General features: G+C 39.8%; 1 protein-coding gene across 2 annotated transcripts in view; it reads left to right on the plus strand.

Moving 5' to 3' along the window:
• The first annotated feature begins 1,783 nt into the window (after positions 1-1,783).
• Positions 1,784-19,882, plus strand: part of WFS1 (wolframin ER transmembrane glycoprotein) — a 34,966-nt gene continuing 16,867 nt past the window's right edge. The window contains exons 1-2 of one of the 2 annotated variants that reach the window (XM_061992672.1): positions 1,784-1,914; positions 3,952-4,149. In XM_061992672.1, the coding sequence (XP_061848656.1) occupies positions 3,957-4,149 (193 nt within the window). In that variant the 5' untranslated portion in view covers positions 1,784-1,914; positions 3,952-3,956. Of the gene's footprint in view, positions 1,915-2,329; positions 2,405-3,951; positions 4,150-19,882 lie in introns of those variants that run through there. The other variant, XM_061992673.1, reaches the window with a different exon arrangement.

Below are 19,882 nucleotides of genomic sequence, written 5' to 3' on the forward strand. Positions count from 1 at the left end.
CAAGATGGGCCATAAGCAATCACAAAATATATTTTACATTAAGTCTCACTTAAGTTAGTTGTCAGTGTGACAGTTTTGATCTTGAACTGAGCTCCTCTAGAATGGCTTATGCCACATGTGGCTGTGCCTTGTGTTGGAAAGGAGACAAGCAGCAGGGGAGGCTTTATTTTCCATTCTCTTTTCAGTTACTTTTCTAGCTACCACCCTCATTTCCACCTCTTCTCTAATCAAGTTACATTCACTAAACACAACCTCTAAATATCAAATCAATTGTATAAAATATCTTGAAGCAAATGTAAATAGCAGGGAGAGCAGAATGCAGCAGTTTGTCACACCTAAGTCATGCTGTCAATCTAAAGAAACAGCAGATAACACAAGGTAAGCTTGTATGTTCTCGATAAAACCATATTACATTTAGATTGAAAATGATCTTCTTAAAAATAAGTGGGGTTTTTTTTCAGATTTTACTTTCATTTGAACTAAACAGAAGCTTAACCTCACGTTTGTTCAAATTTATTTTAGGTAAAAGGAAGAATTGTCTTATGACTTCCAAAGCAAAGAAATACTAAGGATGCTGGGGACCACATTTTTGTCTGGAGATTTAAAAAAACTCATCAAGCAGTGACATCAACAAGTAGGATTTAACTGACATTTCAAAAATAAAACACTTTGTTACTCCCCATGATCTGCTGCAAACTTGGAACTTGTGAAAATCAACATAAGTGACTAAATTACTCACATGAATTGCTGAAGTTTAAATTAAATCTCATATTTTGAGTTTGTGAGGTTGGGGGGGGAGGCAATTAGAAGTTATTTATAGTACTGTGTAGGGACCTTGACTTACTGTTTACATTAAAGTAGCTCAAAAGTAAGTAATGTATTTATTACTAAAAAGAAGTTTACAGCAGCAACACTGGCAGGTTTATAGCTCACTACCTGTCCAGGAGCTTTCCACGTATGTGGCAGAACTACGAGTGTCCCAGAAAATATGTAGGAATAACCAGTAACTTGGTTTTCTTCCTCTTCTCTTCACTCCTTTTGCTCTCTAAGGAGAACCACTGCGTCAGGGGAAGGTGCTGCTCTCAGGCTTGGGGAAGGCTGGTGGGTTCCACTCCGGCCGAGGGCACACCAAGCCCTGCCCACCTCCATGTTCACTACCATGGGGCACTTCGGTCAGGCCGAACTCGCCCTTCGCCTCTCCAGAGGAAGTTAAGGGCCCTCGTTGAGGAGTCTGACTGCCTCCGCACCTCCGGGCAGATGGCGAGGGAAGCTGTCAGGGCCCTCCTCCTGACAGGCGGGTCCTCCTCAGCGCCGGCTGCCCGGTGGGGCCCACCACCCGGCTCCGCAGCTTCCAGGCTGCCCTCACCTCGGGGCCCACGAGCAGCTATCTCACGGGGGCGGTTGCACGGACCCTCTCCCGAGGGCGGGAACCCCCGCTGCCGCTACCCCACGCTGCCATTTTGGAGCTACCCAAGCCCGCCCCAGCCGCCTCCGACCTGACACCTCCTAATCTCCCCCGGCAGGCCGCTGCCCCCCACCTGCTGCCGCGGCACGGACAGAGGCCTCACGCAACACACACACCTGCCGGCCCGGCAGCGCCCGCTTCCCCTGTCACTACTCAGCCACCCGCCCCGGCACCGCCTCCTCCCGCCCCGGCACCGCCTCCTCCCGCCAGCCCCGCCTGGCCGCGGCGGAGCCTTGCCGCGGAGCGGCGGGTAGTGAGTGGCGGCGGTGCTGCTCAGTCACACGGCGCGGCGCGGAGTGGGGGCCGGTCGGTGGGCGGGCCGGAGCCGGAGCCGCCCCGTAGGGCTGCGGGATCCCGGCGGGGCCCCAGTTGGCGCGCAGCCGCTACTGGAGGTGGAGAGAAACTTGACGCCGGGAGTCCGCGCTGGTGACTTCGCCGTGCCAGGCTCGGTGAGCGTCTGGGGCGAGGAGCCTGGGAAGGACGCCTTGAGCAGCCTCTGTCTCACCCCCCTCCGTTTTATAGCTGCGCGCCGCGGCTTCCCGGCCTTCCGGGCTGGCAGCCGCCGCCCGGGCACCCTCCGGCCTCGCCGGGAACGAGGCCGAGCAAAGGCCGGCGTTCCCGGCCCGTGGCGTCCCGCACGCCAAGAGCGGCTGTGTGGCGGCAGCTGCAGAGTCACCGCCAGCAGCGCGGCTTGGGAGGGCGGGCAGCCCTCGCTTCCCCACGCAGCGCCGACTGGCTTCTAAACAAGCCCGGGCTCCCCTAAAGTCTTCCTCTGCCTCCCATTCCTAGGCTTCTAGAGGAAATCCTAAAATCACATCTAAAGACCGGCTTGTGTTCACGTCTCAGCCTGCAGTAGGGAAAGTTGGGGATGTCTTTTGTAGGAAAAGTGCAGAGTGACTTTTGGGAAGGGAGTGTTTTTGCTAGCTAACTACCACCGAGGTAAGTGTTCTCCTGTTCATCGAACGTGTACTGGGGAGATGCCCTTGTGACCTGGTTCCCTTTTCTGGAAGAGATCTGCCCCAAGGAGCTGGAGCCGCACCATGCAGTGCATCCCCTGCCGCTGCTTCTCTTGTGTCTCTTTTCAAAGTGCTAAGGTCAAATTTAAAACCAGAGGCAAAGTAACTTTTGTGGTTTTACAATGGTTAAAAATACTCATGCTGCTTTACTGGGAAAGTATTTTAATCTCAGTGTTTTCCTAGGACTGTGTGAAGGTTGAACTGAACTGAGTTGGTTTATTTATAACTTAATGTAGAAATGTAATACAGAAATGCCTTTACTTAAATCAGTAAAATATTTTTTGGTTTAGGTAAGCTTAGTTTTGGCAAGCAAGTTGTCTAAGTTTCAAAGAACATGTTTTACAGTGGTAATCTTGCTGGAACTTCTAGCATCCTGTTGTGATTTTTTTTGTGTCCTTTAAGTGGAAGAAGTTGTTAGCTGAGTTGAGTAGTGTGTCTTTGGCTGTACTACTGTCATCTTTACAAAGACATCTGTAGGTCAGTGTTCTGAAGACACAGATTTAAAAAATACAGTTTGTAGCGAGACACCTTCAAAAATGTTCCTTGCAAATTGTTTCACTTCAGGGAAGTTGCTCTTAAGCAGGAGGAGTTACTAAGTGTTACCCCGTGGTAGTATATGCCTGCTTTTCTACTTGCTGTCTTGGAAAAGCTTATTCAGTAAGCACTTCTGTAAAAGCTTACTGATTTAAGGAACCTTTTATTGTAGAGCAGAGTTCTCCTCCTTTTAGGAGAAGACTTTCAGTGGACATCAGAAAGTGTTCTCTTGTAAGGAATTATAAGGCCTTTCCCTCTCTGCCTTGGTGGCATTTGTTTTGTAGAAATATTGGGTTTTTATAAAATTGTATAGTAACTTAGTAGTAAATAAAGTCAGCTTATTTTGAATTGTGTATGTTTCACTTGGAAGTATCTATAAAGAGCATCTTTGGTGATGTCCTTCTATTTCCAGAGGCAGAATTCTCCAGCTCCTCCTTTGCCTTCTTACCTATCTTGTCTTTCTCTGTTGCCTGTTTAGGTGATGGCAGTTAACCAGACCTGTGATACAAAATTATTTTTCTGTCATTATAAATACGGCAAAACTGTTGTGAAAAAAGTTAGGGGCTAGTCTTCTTGTCTTCTGTGTGTTACTAGAATATTAGATTCGTAGAAGTTATTTCTATGCAATATTTACGGGACCGAGTCACTAATTTTAGCACTTATCTACACTTGAAAATCAATTCTTATTTAGCTAGGAAAAAAGACAGTCGCTATTCTGGCACAAGACTGTATATGGTCAGCCTTACTCAACAATAACTGCTCGTGCTTAGGATGATTGAAGAATGTATAAATACAGCTTGAAGTTGCTGTCAGCCTTCTTACTGTTTTCTAGCCTTTTATTCAGTTATACAAATACGTTCAGATTTACCATTTTTACCTTTGATTGTATGTTGTAAACCTGCTGTGATAATTAATCCTTATTCTCTTCCTTTGCAGCTAAAATGAATTCAGAGCCTGATCCTCCCTCAAGTCCCTCTCACCCACAGGTGAGTCTGGGAAGGTCCCAGCTAAATGCTGCTGCTGTGGACCACAGTGAGAACAGCCAGAAACCTGGACCGTCTTCAGGAGGTACTGCAAGTTTTTCTTCTTCAGTTCCTAGCTACTCCCATAGCAGGGAGAAAGCTGAAAAAAAAGGTAAGTATGAATGCAATTTTGATGAAAAACTGGCTTATGTTAAACACGGGGAGATTGTGTGTGTACATGTGTTCTAAACTCTGTTTACAGAGACACTGTAAAGTAGGAAAATACCTTTCTCTAATTTCTTTTAACCCATTGCTGAAGAAATCTTACTTTGGGCATATTTTGCGCCTTCGCATCCAATTTTTCTTATGTATACAGAGCAACAGGAAAGAAATTTGTTGGAAAAGCTGGCAGGAAGAATGAAATGTAATTTAGCATAGTGTTATGGTTTGATTTAATTTCTTTGGCTGGCTAGATTGCATGCTAACTATAGCTTTAATTTGAATTCTAATATGGATGAACGTATACTACTGTAATGCAGACTGAGGGATTAATAAGCTGATATACGAAACCAGAGAGAAATAAATGGAGATTAGCAGGCAAATAAGAAGTTGATTAAGAATCATGATACTCTTTGAAAGGCGGAATGAAATTTCCCCTCCCTCCACTGTGAAACCATTGAGTTTCAAAGATTGTGAAGAGTGATGGGGTGAGAAAAACTTCTTGTGCAAAAATATCTGACCCCAGTATTCAACTGCTGAGTTCCAGTTTCAAATTCAATTTGTAATCTAGCACTTGTGCAAGAAGATCTTGTTGTCTAGGGCTAGCAAAATTGCTGCTATTAAACATTCTTTCAAATGAGACTTTTGATTCTGAAACTGCTTATGTGCACACCCTTGCATTCTTAAATGAGTCTCCGTATTGAAGGTAATAGTGTTATCCAAGAGTGTAAAAACTATTAAATATCTACATGACACATATTGGAGGCAGCTGAGCTTTGCACATAGTTAAGCCAATGTTGTGCTTGTGTTAGCACATCTACTGTTTGCATCGAATTCCAGACTGGCTCTTGGAACCTTCTGGATTCTTTGTTATCAAAAGGCACATTCCAGATGGAGGGGAATTTTTGAATACACTGAGGCATGTTAGAAATGCAGGTAAAACTACCAACTTTGTATCTCTCCTACCGCAAGAAAAATTCAGAGATGTTGAACTGACACGTCTGAGATTAATTATGTCATTGTTAATTTAGGAACAGTGCTAACAGGTGTGTTTTCCTTGTTTCATTCTCCAGTTTCTTAGTATGCTTCAACAGGGAAAGAATAGCAACAATATTAGGAATATGGTATGGGGTTATCTCAGGCTTCGTTATAATATGATGTGAAAGAGAAAAAGGTTTCTGTTGGTGGTGCCCACAATGACACAAGATACTGAAAATGAAGACAAGCTATCAATCTAGTGATGTTTTACACAGACTGTGTCAGGTGTTCTCTAAGTTGGATGTCTTCTATGTAAATATTGGACTCTTCAAATCATACTGAATTTTCTCTTGTTTTTTTTCACAGGCCTGTGTATTTACTTATAATTCCTGTTTAGCTTTGTATTATAGATGCTTTCACTTGTGCCCCTATAAAGAACTTTAAATCATTCATGTATTTCTCTGTTGCAGTTTTGACTCATCCCTGATTACTTTAAATCTGTTCTCGTGAAAAGCTTCTCCATGTCTTGTTCCACTATCATTGCCCTTTCCATCCCCATCTTAATATACGCAGGTTTTAATGCTGCAGAGTGAGCTATTATTGCCATTGTGTCATGCCAGAGCGTCTTAACAACTGAGCTTTTAGTGGATTTGGGTAGCAGAGATGTTTGATAAGATCATGTTCAATAAGATCTTCATCTAGTATTTTCTTCTACGGTTATTTTCTATGTTGTCATAATGCTAGCAGCTTCTATAACTAAAAAAAAAAAAAGGAAGCAGAGAATTTTTCTTCCACTCACCGTGGCACTGATCATCAGAACTTAAACCCAGGGGTTTTAGTGGGGCTTCTGATAGAAGTACAAATAGAAGTACAAATTCACACATGTGTATGTGTATATGGAAATAAATATGGAAACAGTCACGTCTCAAACAGAAAATTAAGCAATTTTCAAAATATTTAAACTGACAGAGAAGATATTCCCTGGAATCACTAGAGCCTTTACTGATAAATAACATTCAAATTGCTGATAGATCTAGAAAGAGTAAAGGATCTGGTCAGTTAGCCATGGGACATTGTGGTCTGATTGCATGAAAGGACATGCGCTAGACCAGATGTTCTGGGAAGGGTTGTTTCAACTTATTGCTTGGAAGATTAAGTCATTTGCTTTGAATAGTCACTGTGATGGTGACTGTAAGCCTGAATGATGTCAAAGGGGACAGAGAAGACCAGCATATTGCTGTGCAGAAAGCTATCTCAAATATTATTAAATATATGCAACACTTATTATTGACTTAAATATCTTGCACAAAATTCTACAAACTTCAATTTGTAATGAAAGTAATTTAACTTTTAATAAATCATCTATGATATTTCTGTTGGAGAAGGGGAGACGTATAAAGTCCACCTCAAATACTGTCTTGAATTGCAATTTTACCTCAAGCCTATCTACGGCATGCCCATGCTCTCTTCCCATAAAGAAGGTGACTGGTATCCAGGGATGCATTAGACAAAGTTTTGACCAGCAGTTGGAGAGACGTGGTCCTTCCCTCTGGTCAGCACTGGTGAGGCCACACCTGCAGTGTTGGGTCCAGTGCTGGGCTCCCCAGTCCAAGAGACACATGGAGATACTGGTGAGAGTCCAATGAAAAGCCATGAAAATGGAACTAGAATGATGGACTGGAACACCTTTCCTATGAGGAAAGACAGAAAGATGGGGCTGTGCAGCCTGGAGCAGAGAAAGCTCATGAGGGTCTTCTCAATGTCTATAAACAGCTGAAGGGGGAGTGCAGAGAATGGAACCAGACTCTTTTAACTGCTGCCCAGTGACAGGACCAGAGGCAATGGGCACACATTGAAATACAGGAGGCTCTGTCTGAGCATCAGGAAAAGCTTTTTTTCCTGTGAGGGTGACCAAGCACTGGCACAGATGGCCCAGAGAGGTTGTGGAATCTCTGTCCTTGGAGATACTCAGAATTGGACTGGACCCAGTCCCGGGCAACCAGCTGTAAGTGGCCCTATATGATCAGGGATTTTGGACCAGATGACCTCCAGAGGTCTCTTCCAACCTAAACCATTTGATGATTCTTGAAATATTCCTGTAATATATCTGTGTTTACGATTAGTGCTTTTTCTTGCAGTATCTACTTATCTATGCTGTGTCTAAGGCTGTAACATCAACATGAATGTTAAGCAATTTATTGCCTGGAAACACCCATCTTCTACTTCTGCAGCATTATCTTTGTCTTGCAACATAGTCCAGCAAATTAATGAATGTCCTGGCTCTGACTCAGTAAAGCACTTAAGCATACAAACATCCTCAACTGCACAGGTACTTCATTTGGCTTCAACTCCTATACAACAGTTTTTTCTAAGCAATTTTTCAGTCTATCTTTTGCTGTATCATTATGTATCATTAGGTAGTGTTTCTGTTACTCCTCATGGAATTCATTTCACAATGGGAGGTAACAGAGCTTGGAGAACGTATTGTGCAAATAAAATCTGGATTAAATCAATGAACAATATCGAATTGTGAAGCTTGAAATGATTTGTAGATGGCACTTTTGTTGCTATAAAACAAAAATAAGGTATTGTTATTTCTACCCAAAGCTGTTGCATTCTCTAGAAAACTTCTGCCTATGTAAGTTACTGGGTTTTGTTGTATGTGTTAAGAACAGTATGAATGTCACTTCTCATGTTTAAAAATTAAACTGTAAAAAATAAAGAATTGTTACTCTTTCAAGGATGTTCTTGGACAAGAAGTTTATTAGTGAGCAAAGCGTATACACTACTAATTAGGGCTTCTGAAGTTTCAAAACCATTGAGTCATCAGTATTCATTTAAACAAATTACAGGACAGTTGCCAGTTCCCCAAACAAAAAATTTCTGCCATTATTTTAGTAGTTTGTGTGAAGAGGAACATGGTGTTTAGCAAGGAAGGCCAGTGGTTGCTTGCTAGTGAAATTTGTTGAGACAGACTGAGACTCCAATCGAAGAGACTTTCATGCCTCTTAGGTGCCCAGACCCCTCAGGTTCTGTCCAACTGCTGCATACCTCTTTTTGGCATCTGTATTTCTTCCACTCTGTACATCTTCCTTCCTTCAGATACTGCCCTGAAGTGAAAAGAAATAGCTCAAATGAGAGCTGTGGAGGTTCCAAGGCCAGATTCTCCAAATTGGCTTAAAAACATCCATGTGTTAGTGCAACCGTTTCCTCTGTGTGTGTACACAGAGCAGAGCTGGGGGGAAAAAAAAGCACCTTCAGCATGCTCACCTTAGCATGTGAATATCTGAACAGTGCTGCTACTTATGTAATGTTTTTGGAAGAGACACCTGACTCCACACCCCAGCCAAGTGGTCAGTGTTGTTGAGCTAGAATGTACTTTTCTGTGGCCCAGTGGATGCTTCACTTTTGATTCAGATGAAAAGAAAGCAGAACTGAAACTTTTCTCAATGCAGTGGTGATCAGATACTTGTCTGTGATGTCTGCATTCACATAACTGCTTTAAGTTAGCCATGATGGTAACTTGAACCTCCCTGGCTTTCAGCCCAGTGGATATTTATTGTGCTGCAGGTTATCTGGAGGTGTTGCCCTTTCTTATAATGCCTAAGTACTTTCAAGCATGTAAAATGTCTGTCTTAAAAAGAGGACATCTTTGAATTATATGGAAGTCTGGGAGGTAGTGTGAAGATGATAAAACTTGTTTCATCTACATATAAAAAGATATTTGTTACGTTACTTGTGTGCATTTGTTAGCCAATAAAGTTGGAGAGGAGGAATTGGGTAGGAATTCAAAGGTGAGAGTTTGAGAAGTTTGAGATCATTACAAAGCTAAGTTGCAGTGCTTGAAGAAACATCCCTTCAGTTAAGAAACTAATTTTTGTGTTGTCCATGTTTTTACTGTTAAGGAAACACAAATCTCTTGCTCTAGAATTGAAAACATATGGAGAAGATCTTTGTACTGAGAGCTTTGCAGGCAGAAATCATTTTTATCCTTGTTGTTTTTAGATGTGCGGAGTTCTGCTTGCACTTAGGAAAGTTATGAGGTTTTTTTGTATGGCTTGGAGGAGAATTATTTTGTAAACTGCATGATTTAGAGTTTATAAATAGTATAAAAAAATATTCCAAACAATTTACAGGTGCATTGTAACAATGTGTAACAGTGCATCTCCAGCATATTGCTAAATGATAGCTAACAAGTAGGGAACCTCTTTAATTTACAAATATTTTCTGAGTGTTAGCCTCTTCCACTTAAGCTTTGAAGCAAAGTTTATTCATAACCTTGACTAGCACTTCTGCATCTTCATTTTCTGGCAGTTTGCTTATACAGATAACTCTGAAGGCAAAGGGAAACGTTTTGTGCAAAGCTTGAAGAAATCTAAGAAAGATCTGTGATTGTTAGACAGGATGAATTACACCTTGAAACATTAATTACTTAGCAATTTATCTGTCAGTTTATTAATGCCCCTTCAAACTTTACCTGTAATTACTGGGGCTTCTGGAAAGCTCATTTGCCAAGCATTGCTGTGAGTGAGAAAGGATTCTATCCAAACAATTTAATGACTGTACTTTCAGTTAAAATTCCGGGACATTGTCATAGGTGGTGCAGAACACTGGGAATTGGCTCTTTCAGGTCTGCTGCTATTGTTGTCAATAACATGCTGGTGTTTTTACCGTATGTGAAACTAGTATTGAACACCTATTTATTTGAGGAAGGAGTCTCAATCTTTGCCTCTTTCAGCATTTGAAGTATGTAAATGTTTTCTTTGGCTGATAACAATATTATTACTGACAATTGGTGTGCTCACACAATGAGTCAAGCTAAGAAAGTGTCATAGCTCAGAACTCCTCCATTGTTTTTCAGGTGGATCAATTTCCCAATCTGTCTTAGTTTGAGAACAAAATGTTTGTTCTAGCATAGTACTGGCGTGTTGGAAGGATGGAAGTGAGCATCTGAAAGCTATGTTGGCATTAGTAAGTTATGTAATGAAGTAGGAGTCGCTCTGTAAATCATTTGGTGCTAAAGACTCGAGGTTCATATTGTACATATTTTAAAAATTTAATCTAGTGGTTGGAATACAGTCTTTCAATTCAGTTTCCTCTGAAAGGAATCCAGTGTATATGTTCCACTGTGCAAACAAAATGCATTAAAAGGTCACAGCTGGAAAGTTAAAAGCAGATTCGTCACCTGAACCAATGCTCTAATATAATGCATCTGCATTGATCAGCAACAAGAGCTGCTACCTTCAGGAGATATTTTGCAGTGGCTTTGTAGGAAAAGAATAGGAAGTATCCAATACCTGTACATTCATCTTCAAATACAACTCTAACAAATCCCCGTTACGCTACAGTAATGGAGGAGAGCTGTGAAACTTTTGCTACTAGAGAGCCCTTTGCAGTGACAGAAGGCCCCTTTGTTGTGAAAGTTAGAAGATAAGACTAGAAACAGTAAATTGGGAAATAAAACCAACCCTTTGCAAAGTCAGTTAATTATTAGAAGTGCTTACTAAAGCAAAGCAATAAAGCAGTATAGAATTGGAGTGGGCCCTTTTTAAGGGCCCTTGTATTTTCAGGGTAAGCTAATAAACTGCTAGAGTGTCTGTGTGGTGAAAAGACTAAACTGCAAAATTGCTGATATTCTGTTGAGCATTGTCCAAGTTGTTAGAATAACTTTTTTTTTTTTTTGCCAACAAAAAATATGTTTATGATCTCAGCTCTTTCTTACATTGCTTTACTATATGTTGATTTTTCTTTCTCCTTTGATTTTTTGGTTGCTTTGGTTTTTTTGTGAGGAGGTTTAACAGTAGTGATTATCAACTGAGAAATGATAAAAAGCTTATTTATTTTTAGTGCTCTGGTTTTGGAACATGTTAGATTTATCCCAGCTCATCCATAAAGAATTTTAACAGAGATGCCTGCACAGAAAAAGCAGCCGAGCTTTCTCATTAGTTGTGTGTAAAATTATTTTAATGACTTTAAATGATCATTGTACAATAACAGCTATGCTAGGAGCTTTTAAGAATATTTTTCCCTCCACTTTTATAATATATAGTCTTTATGGTATCTTCACTTTTAGTCTTCCACCTACGTGCTTTTTATTTTTTTCATTGCCCTCCTGACAATTTGCCTGCCTTTTGTGAGGGTGCAGAAGTTGTTCCCTTTTCAATTTAATGCTGTTTGATGACTTGCAATTGTGGTATGTATAAGATTATTATCATACCTACAAATGCATTACTGCTCCCAAAGAAAGTAGAGTTGAGTCTCAGACTTCAACACTTCTGTAGACAAATGTTATTCCCTTCTCTCCCATCCCTGTTATCACTGTAAAAACAGAATGCCTGCCAATGTATGCTAATACAAATATTTTTTATTGTTCTTGAGACAAGTAGGACCATTTTCAGATTTAACCATAGAAGTTGAAGTGCATGGAAGAAGAGCATGCAGTGCATTCTTAATTGTATCAAGCCCTTACTTTGCAATTAAGATAAGAATCCACAAGGTTCTGAATGGATGAGAGGATTCAACACTAATGGATGAGCAAATAAACATCTAAAGTTAAGAAAAACACTTATCAGAACAGTGACTTTTGTTTTACAAAATGTTTCTCCCTCTCCAGTCAGCTCCTCTGTTTGTGTCGTTGTATTCTATATATACAAATTCTGTTTATGATGTGATGCTTAATGTCTGCTGTTAAGTGGCATGTTAGTCTTTCCAGAAACTTGACTCCTACATAGGTACTGCACACAATACAACTAAACTTTTGGAGCTTGTGGAAAGTGAGTAGGAGGATTTCTCTAGAGATTCAGGCTGGCTCCACTGGAAGTTGAAAGCTCAACAGTACAATGCAGTGACACCTTAAAGCAATTAAAACCTAGATTTTTGTTACAAAATGTGCAGATCAACTTCTAAAAGCATGTTGGGTAATAGACAATCTACCTGTGGATGAACAGATTGAATCTCTTTTTCCTGAAAGAAAGAAATGTCACCTTTTACTTTGGAGACACGCTTACATAGCATCTTCTAGCAAATTTATTCTGTCATTAACATGTATATGCCTTTGCTCCTGAGGGCATCTGAGATTCTAGAAAGCTTGTTTCGTAGTTGGAGGTTGGACTAGATGATCTCTAAAGGTCCCTTCCAACCTTACCATTCTATGATAGTTAAAAAAAAATCTGAATGAAAAAGATGTGCATGGAAACGTTGAATTTGATGAATTTTAATTAGCTTACCAGATTTGTGCTTACACAAGGGACTTTTCCTGAGAAAAAGTCCTGTGTGACTCTGTATCAGGATTACCACCGTAACTTCCAAAAGAGACTGGAGGTATTGTGTACGATGTGACTCCAAAGGAAAGGCCTTTTAAGGAGATTTTGCACAAAATGTGTTCTGCTGAGTCTGTTTTGATTGATAACCATAGTTAGGCATGTCCTTAAGCTTTAATTTGCCTTCTTTGGCTATTTATTGCTGGAACCAATATGCTTGCATTATTTACTTCATACTTGCATTATTTTCTTCATACTTGCAAATGACTTATTGCTGAGAATGTGCAAGAAAATTAGTTTCTATAGCTACTATATTTTGTGAACTTCTTAAAGCAAATTCATCTTCAAACATAAATTGTCTCATGTTTGTGACAGACTGCTTTTTTCCTCCTGTTTCAGTCATGTTTGCTTTTTTTTTCCCTAGTAGCCCTGAAACACCAGATGATTACAATACGGTCTTATTGTATTTTTGAACCATGTAGTAAGATCTCTACTGAGTTTATAGGAAGCTCTAGCAACTTCTCTTGCTGACTACTCTAGCAAAGGTAAATATTAAAGAAATAGAGAATAAGACCAATGAAACCTGAGGAGTAGGAGACAGAATTCCTTTGCAACTGTGGTTTGGGAGTCCTATTCCATTGGCCAGGGCTTCAAAGCAGTCTGCAAATACAGAGGTTTTTATGGGTGGTTTGTCTTCAGCAGCTGAATGCTGGATTTTGAAGAAGCTGAACAATGTGGGGTTTTTTCTCTTTTAGTTATTTTGGCTTTATTCTACAGAAGGCATTGAAATACAGGGGAGAACATGTTTTTGGGGCCCTTAAATCCTAACTATGGATGAAAACTTAATGTTATATAAATAGTGGCTCCCAGCAAGCTGGTAATAATTAAGGTGAAACACATTTTTTCAGTGCACCACCTGAACTTTCTTTGGGACAGAATTTATAGCATGATTTTGAGTTGTTATTGACTGTTTCTTTCTCAAGCTAATTCAGTGCTGGACTGGAAAGCTATAATTTAATTTGATGTAAAATCTAGTTTTGCTGATGAAACTTATGTCTCAGACTCTATCTGCAATTACTACTTAGGCACACTTATTGATATGGATAAGCTTTATATGTTGCACTTCAGAGGTGTATTTTTTCAGAAAAAAGTTCAGCTTCAAGTTCATCATAATGAAAGTCACAGAAGAGGCTTGTTCAAACACAGTAACTAATCCTGTATTTGCCTTTTCTGTGTCCTTTCTGTCTCCACTTACACATTTATTGTTCAACTTTCCTTGAAGCATGGTAGGAGGGGTAAAGTCGAGCAGCAAATATAGATTATTCATACTAGTGTCCTCTCAAAGTAAAAGCAAGTAATTTTCTTTCACTCAAATGGTCCTGCCTTTCAGATTCAATTACAGTAGGGCTTTCTTGTTAAAGCAGTAAAATGATGTATGCCTGAAGCTTCAAGTAAAGCACTGTGCAATGCAACAAAGATCAGTTGAGACATCAGTACACTTCATGGTGTATGGAGAATTTGTGCACATGTGGGAAAAGATTTAATGTCAAAGAAGACGTTTTTCCCTCCCCACTCCCACCCCAGTGATTTAGGTGGCAGAAAGACCTGTGAGTGAAAGCTTGTTCCATGCTGCTATTCATCAAACATGTAAATTACTCTTGTCAGTTAATAACAAGGAGCTGAAAGGCTTGACATACTGTGGCTTCTTGTAAGTACAAAACTCACTTAAGTACCTAGCTTACTGGATAGAGGTAATGAAAATACAAAGTACAGGTTTTCTTCCTCTGGATGCCATCCAGCTTTTTCTTCTCTCCTGCCTGAACTAACACTGGAGCTTTACAGTTTGTGAACTCCATCTGAGGGTTCATGGAAGTTGCCATCAATTCTTGATATTAATATTGGAGAAAACCTGGATGATGAACCCTTTGGGTTCAAGATTCTTGTTATCCTTTCTCAGGAGAATCCTTTACACTATTATTTACAGCATGTCTGTGAGAGTCAGGGAGCTTGTAGTAGATGCAGTGCTACCACTGTCTACTTGAGTTCACTCACATTTACCTGAGATGTTAAAGATGTTCAAAAGCAGATGTTTCCTTCTCAGAATATTCTTTGTCCCCTTGCAATCTGGAGACTTCCTTGCTCAATGGTGAGGTATTTCTGTTTGATAGTGCTTTCTGGGTTGGTTTTTTACTCTTGAATTGTCCATATTTTAAGGTAAACAATCATGACATTCTTTTGCAGGTTTTGGTTGAGTTTGTATTGGGTAGGTTTGTTGGGGTGTTTTTTGCAGTGATTGCTTCTGAGGTGGTGGTATTTTTGACTTGAATAACACAGAATTGTCAACAGATTGTCACCACTGTGTTAGCCCTGCCTCTTTTTTTCCACTCACTGATAAATGCGTTGCATAATATAGGCCTTTTTGTATATCTCTGTGTGTCTAAACTGATAGTCTTTCCCCTGAGAAAATAAGAGCTGTGGTTTTTTTCTGTTATTTGGGGTTTGTTTTGTAATCTCCTATCACAGAATCTCAAGGACTGGAAGAGACTTCGAAAGATCATCTAGTCCAACCCCACTGCCAGAGTAGGACCACCTAGATAGGTCACACAGGAACTCGTCCAGGGGTTTTTTGAATGTCTCCAGAGAAGGGGGCTCCACAACCTATCTGGGCAGCCCTTTCCAGTGCTCCCTCACAGTGAAGAAGTTTTTCCTTCTGTTTCTTTGGAACCTCTTATGTTCCAGCTTGTACCGATTGCCCCTTGTCCTATTATTGCCCATCGTTGAAAAGAGCCTGGCTCCATCCTCCTTACCGATGTAGCACCTTCCATTCCAATTTATTTAGAGGGCTTCTGTGAGAAGCCTTACTTGCTAACTTTGAAGACAGAAATATGAGCTGAACCCACTTGTCCACTAAGCTTTTAAGTCCTTCAAGGACTTCTTATTTCAGAGCTTTCTACCCAAGATCACCTGATTTTTACCCAGTATATCTTTTATGCCCTTTCCATAGGCTTAAGATGATGGGTTTTTTTCTTCTACATATTTGCCTTATAGATATATAGCAGATTTAATGGTCTCTGTTATCATGGATCTCTCTGGTATCATTCTTACTGCTTTCCATTTCTCAGTTTTAAATGAGAGGCTACACACTGGCATATATAGTTTAATAGAACATTTGGGTAAACAATTAAGAGACACGACAGTTCTAAACACAATTAAAAGAAACCATAACTTCTTTATTTAAGTTTGAGATTCCAACACAAGAGCTTCTCAATGCGTTCCTTGTCAGGTAAAAAAAAATCCATACCAATAAAGTAGTCAAACAGCTTTTAGTAGATCTTTTACTGCACCTTTCCTAACGTGAAATACTCAGTTGTCTTTAAATTGTCCATAGGCTATATATTCTACCTGCTAAGCTTGCTGTTCCTTGCGATCTAGAAAATGGCTAACAAAGTAGCTGCAGGTTCTGCATCAAATTCTTCTCCAGATGTTTTGATCTGTTGTTGTAAATGTTTTTAATTCATTGTTTTTTTCTATTTTTCTCTGTTTTTTGGCATGACTGTAGCTTTACAATAATGCGTTCTTATTTCTAAGAGCTTGTGTTCTTTTTGGGTTTTTTTCAATCTGCCTTGGCTTTTAAATGACTGTAGCAGATTTTTTGCTTTTGACACTCCCATGTAGATACTAAATGTAACTTGCTGTTTCAAGAGTCACTCATTAATCTGTTAAACTAAGTTCTATGCATTGTGCAATTAGAAGAAAAAATTGGTTTCTGTCTTTTGGTTTCTCCAACTAGATGCCTCATGAAGTTATTTATTAAATTTCTTAGATTGCTACTTTCTAGGAGGTAATTGAGTTCATTATTAATGCTTTTTGGCCTTTTTGCTGCTCTATTTTTTTTCAGTGTCACTTACTCATGTTTATTCAAACAAAAGATCAAAGGAACTGCATTTAAAATCCTGTATTTAAAAAACCCTCAGATTTGCAAGATCAGTTGTGAATCACTACTTGCAATTACATGTCTCGATTTACTGGGCCACCTAAATAGCAGTTTTCACCTGCAGCAGCTGTCAGATCTTCTCTTGAAATGATAAAAATGTTTATGCACTTTTCTAGGTGTGTATTTGATGAGTTTGGAAGTGTGTTAACACTGACTGGGGCTGAACGTATCAGATGTATTGTGCACTTTCAGTCACTTCAGGACACTTGCTGTACTAATCAAATGGGAAGACCAATCCAGAAATCTTCTTTAGTGTATCTTGTGATGACAGATCCTTTATTCTGCCCACATGGGTAGAGGTTTTTCCTCCTCTTCCTGCAAGTCTTTCACCTTTTTTTTTTCTAAGCCCAAATGAATGTTTGTAGTCATGATCATGTAAAGTGTATGTGCCATAGAGGAGTCTTTTGTACACTTAGTGTGGGTGTTGCTTAACGCATTAATCTTTTTTTTTCAATAGAGTTTCCATGCAGCTTTAATATTCAGTTGTAAAACCTGTAATTTCTTTTAAACTTACATATTTGTAATGAATCCTTTGTCTTCATTATTGCTTCCTGTCTGCACAACTGCTTTCAGTGTTTCCTTTTATCCTGTTCTCAGTAGGTTACCACCGTTCAAAGCATCTGCAAGTGCCAACCTTGTGTTTGTTTAAAAGGTGATTTATTGTGCATGACAACATAACTGTCTTGGGGCTGGTCCCCAATAACTACATGAACAAAGAAGATCTTAGCCTCAAAAGGCTTAAGAGATTGATCCTTTAAAATTCCAGGTTTTTGCTTTGTTCATGGTCTTTCTCCACTTGTTTTATCTGGAACTAAGGTGCTATAGCTGTGACCAAAAAAGAAAAAGCTGCATGCACCTTGCCAGGGGATGCTAAAGGCAAGGTGCTAAAACTCCTATGTTTGGATGAACCCACTCTTCTGAGACCTTTAATATGTTGGTAGGAAAGTAAATCAACAAACACATTTCAGCATCAACATCATCTATTCAACATCATCTATTTTAATTGTCATAAAATATACGTGGAGAACTGTAAGATAAACGTTCCTCTCTTCTGGAATATTTATATTCAAGACAGTAAAATTTTACATTGAAAAGGCATAAGTTTTTAGCAAAGGTGGAAAATAAAAGCTTCTACTGACATTTCCATTGCAGTTCTCTTATGTGGGAGGAATACACATCAAGACATTTTGTGACTAAAAGCATAAGAACAAGGGTGATAAGTCACAGATCACCACTTTTAATGATATTTTTATGATGATTACACTTACTCATGTTTAGTATTTTTTCTAGTGTTGAGCTGAATTGACAGAAAATGTGTGTTGTCTATCCTTGTTCCAAAACACATTTCCCCTTCAGAGACAGACCTAAATAGTTTGACAAATTAAATTGATATGGTAGCCACAAAGTGTGAATTGTTCATTTTTATTTTACTTAGCTTATTGCTTGTCCTTTAAGCAAAGGAAAAAAAAATATTGATAGTTATGGGAACACTATGATACTAAGTTTTGCTGCATTTGATCTCCAAAACACTCCACAACCTGCTCTTCCAACCCTTGCCCTACAACTACAGAACCAGCCCACAGACAAAATTTTAATTAACTACCTTTTATTTATAGGTCACATGTGAGAGTACATAGAAGTGATAACTGGGCAGGAGGGATTAGGCAGTAGGTTGAAAATAACAGCAGAAAGCATTTCTTTGCCCCTGGCACTCAGCTCCGTTAGAACAAACATTTCAACATGTTTGCTGCAGTAGCAGTACATTTTATTTTCTTTTCTCAGTGAAGGTGATAGTTGGACCATAAGGCTGTACATGCAGGCTTAGCTTTTTTTGATATCTTTGTGTGGGACGTTATTTACACATTAATCTGCAATATAATTACCATAAAATAACTATAGCTTGGTGTTGAAGAAAGAAAAGGAGAAAGCTTTACAGTTTTCGTTTGTAGTAAGTGCTTTTATCTAACAAGCATTCCTCTGAGCAAGAAGAGATGGAATGCTTCAGAGCTGTGCCATGATCCTCTGTGTCGCAAGTGGTTCAAGAGGGAAAGGAAGTCTCTTTGTATAAGCTGCCACCTTTCTTGTGAGGACTGATACCAGTTTAGCAAACTGCTTTCTATAGCTCGCTTTTTTGTGTGTGTTTAAATTCCACTTAATTAGCAAACACTAACTTCTGAGTGGTGCCAATATTTGTTTATCCAGAATATGACCAAAATATGACAGAATTACAGAATGATTGGGGCTAGAGGGGACCTCTAAACATCATCTAATCCAACCCCCCTGTTACAGCAGGTTCACCTAGATCAGGTCCCACAGGAACGCATCCAGGCGGATTTTAAAACCTCCAGAGAAAGAAACTCCACACCCACCCTGGGCAGCCTGTGCCAGGGCTCCCTCACCCTTACACTAAAAGTTTTCCTTAAACATAAGTGGAACTTTTTGTGTTCCAGCTTTTGTCCATTACCCCTTCCTTGTCCTATCACTGGACACTGCAGAAAAAAGTGTTGCCCTGTCCTCTTGACATACACCTTTCAGATACTTGTAAGTATTACTGAAATCTCCCCTCAGTCTCCTCCAGACTGAACAGCCCCAGTTCCCGCAGCCTCTCCTCATAAGGAAGATGCGTCCCCTAATCATCTTGGTGGCCCTGTGCTAGACTCTCTCCAGAAGTTTCTTGTCTCTCTTGAGCTGAAGAGGCCAGAACTGGACACAGTACTCCAGATGAGGCTTCACCAGGACAGAGTAGAGGTGTGGGAGAATGTTCTCTTCTCAAAGTATGGAAAAACTTGAACAGAAAAAAATGCATTGCCCGGACAATTGCTGCCAAAATTTTGATGCAGAAGAAGTTAATAAATGTGAAAGCACGGGAAGAAACAGAAAAGTACTGTCTTGCCTAGGTTTTTTTCATTAGAGTGAGGTAGATGAATGAATAGTGTGTTCCTTTCAAGCAATATGTTCTTTCCTGTAATGTGGTGTTTATTGTTAGCAGAGAGCCCCTGAATGATGACTGCTGGTGTGAATGGTGCCATCTGGAAAACAGGCTTCTGACTTGTTTAGAGTTCAATCCTGTTGGTTATATATCAGAACAAGAGAATTAAGTGCTTGATTTTGCTGGGATGCTGTTTGCCTATTTTAGAATAATATTTTTGCAGCTTTCCGAAAAGACCCAAGAGCTAAATGAAAAATATTTTTCATTCTGTGCCTTGTTTAGCCAGACAACATGTTAGAATCTGGCATTAGTGTTTTTCCAAGTGAGCCTGACAGACAAAATTGTGGCATAGTGAAGGAGAAAACTTACTTCATGGTTTGCTTTTGTTAAAATACATCGGTTTTAATGAAATCATTGGCTTGTAGCCTGGTCTTGTTTGGAAATAGTCCCAGTACCAGGGATGTTAAAGAATGTAAGTAACCCTTTTCTTTGAGAGGTTATTTGGAATGGGGTTTATTTCTTCCTT

This window comes from Colius striatus, chromosome 3 (assembly GCF_028858725.1).
Source record: "Colius striatus isolate bColStr4 chromosome 3, bColStr4.1.hap1, whole genome shotgun sequence".
NCBI classification, from domain to species: Eukaryota; Metazoa; Chordata; class Aves; order Coliiformes; family Coliidae; genus Colius; species Colius striatus.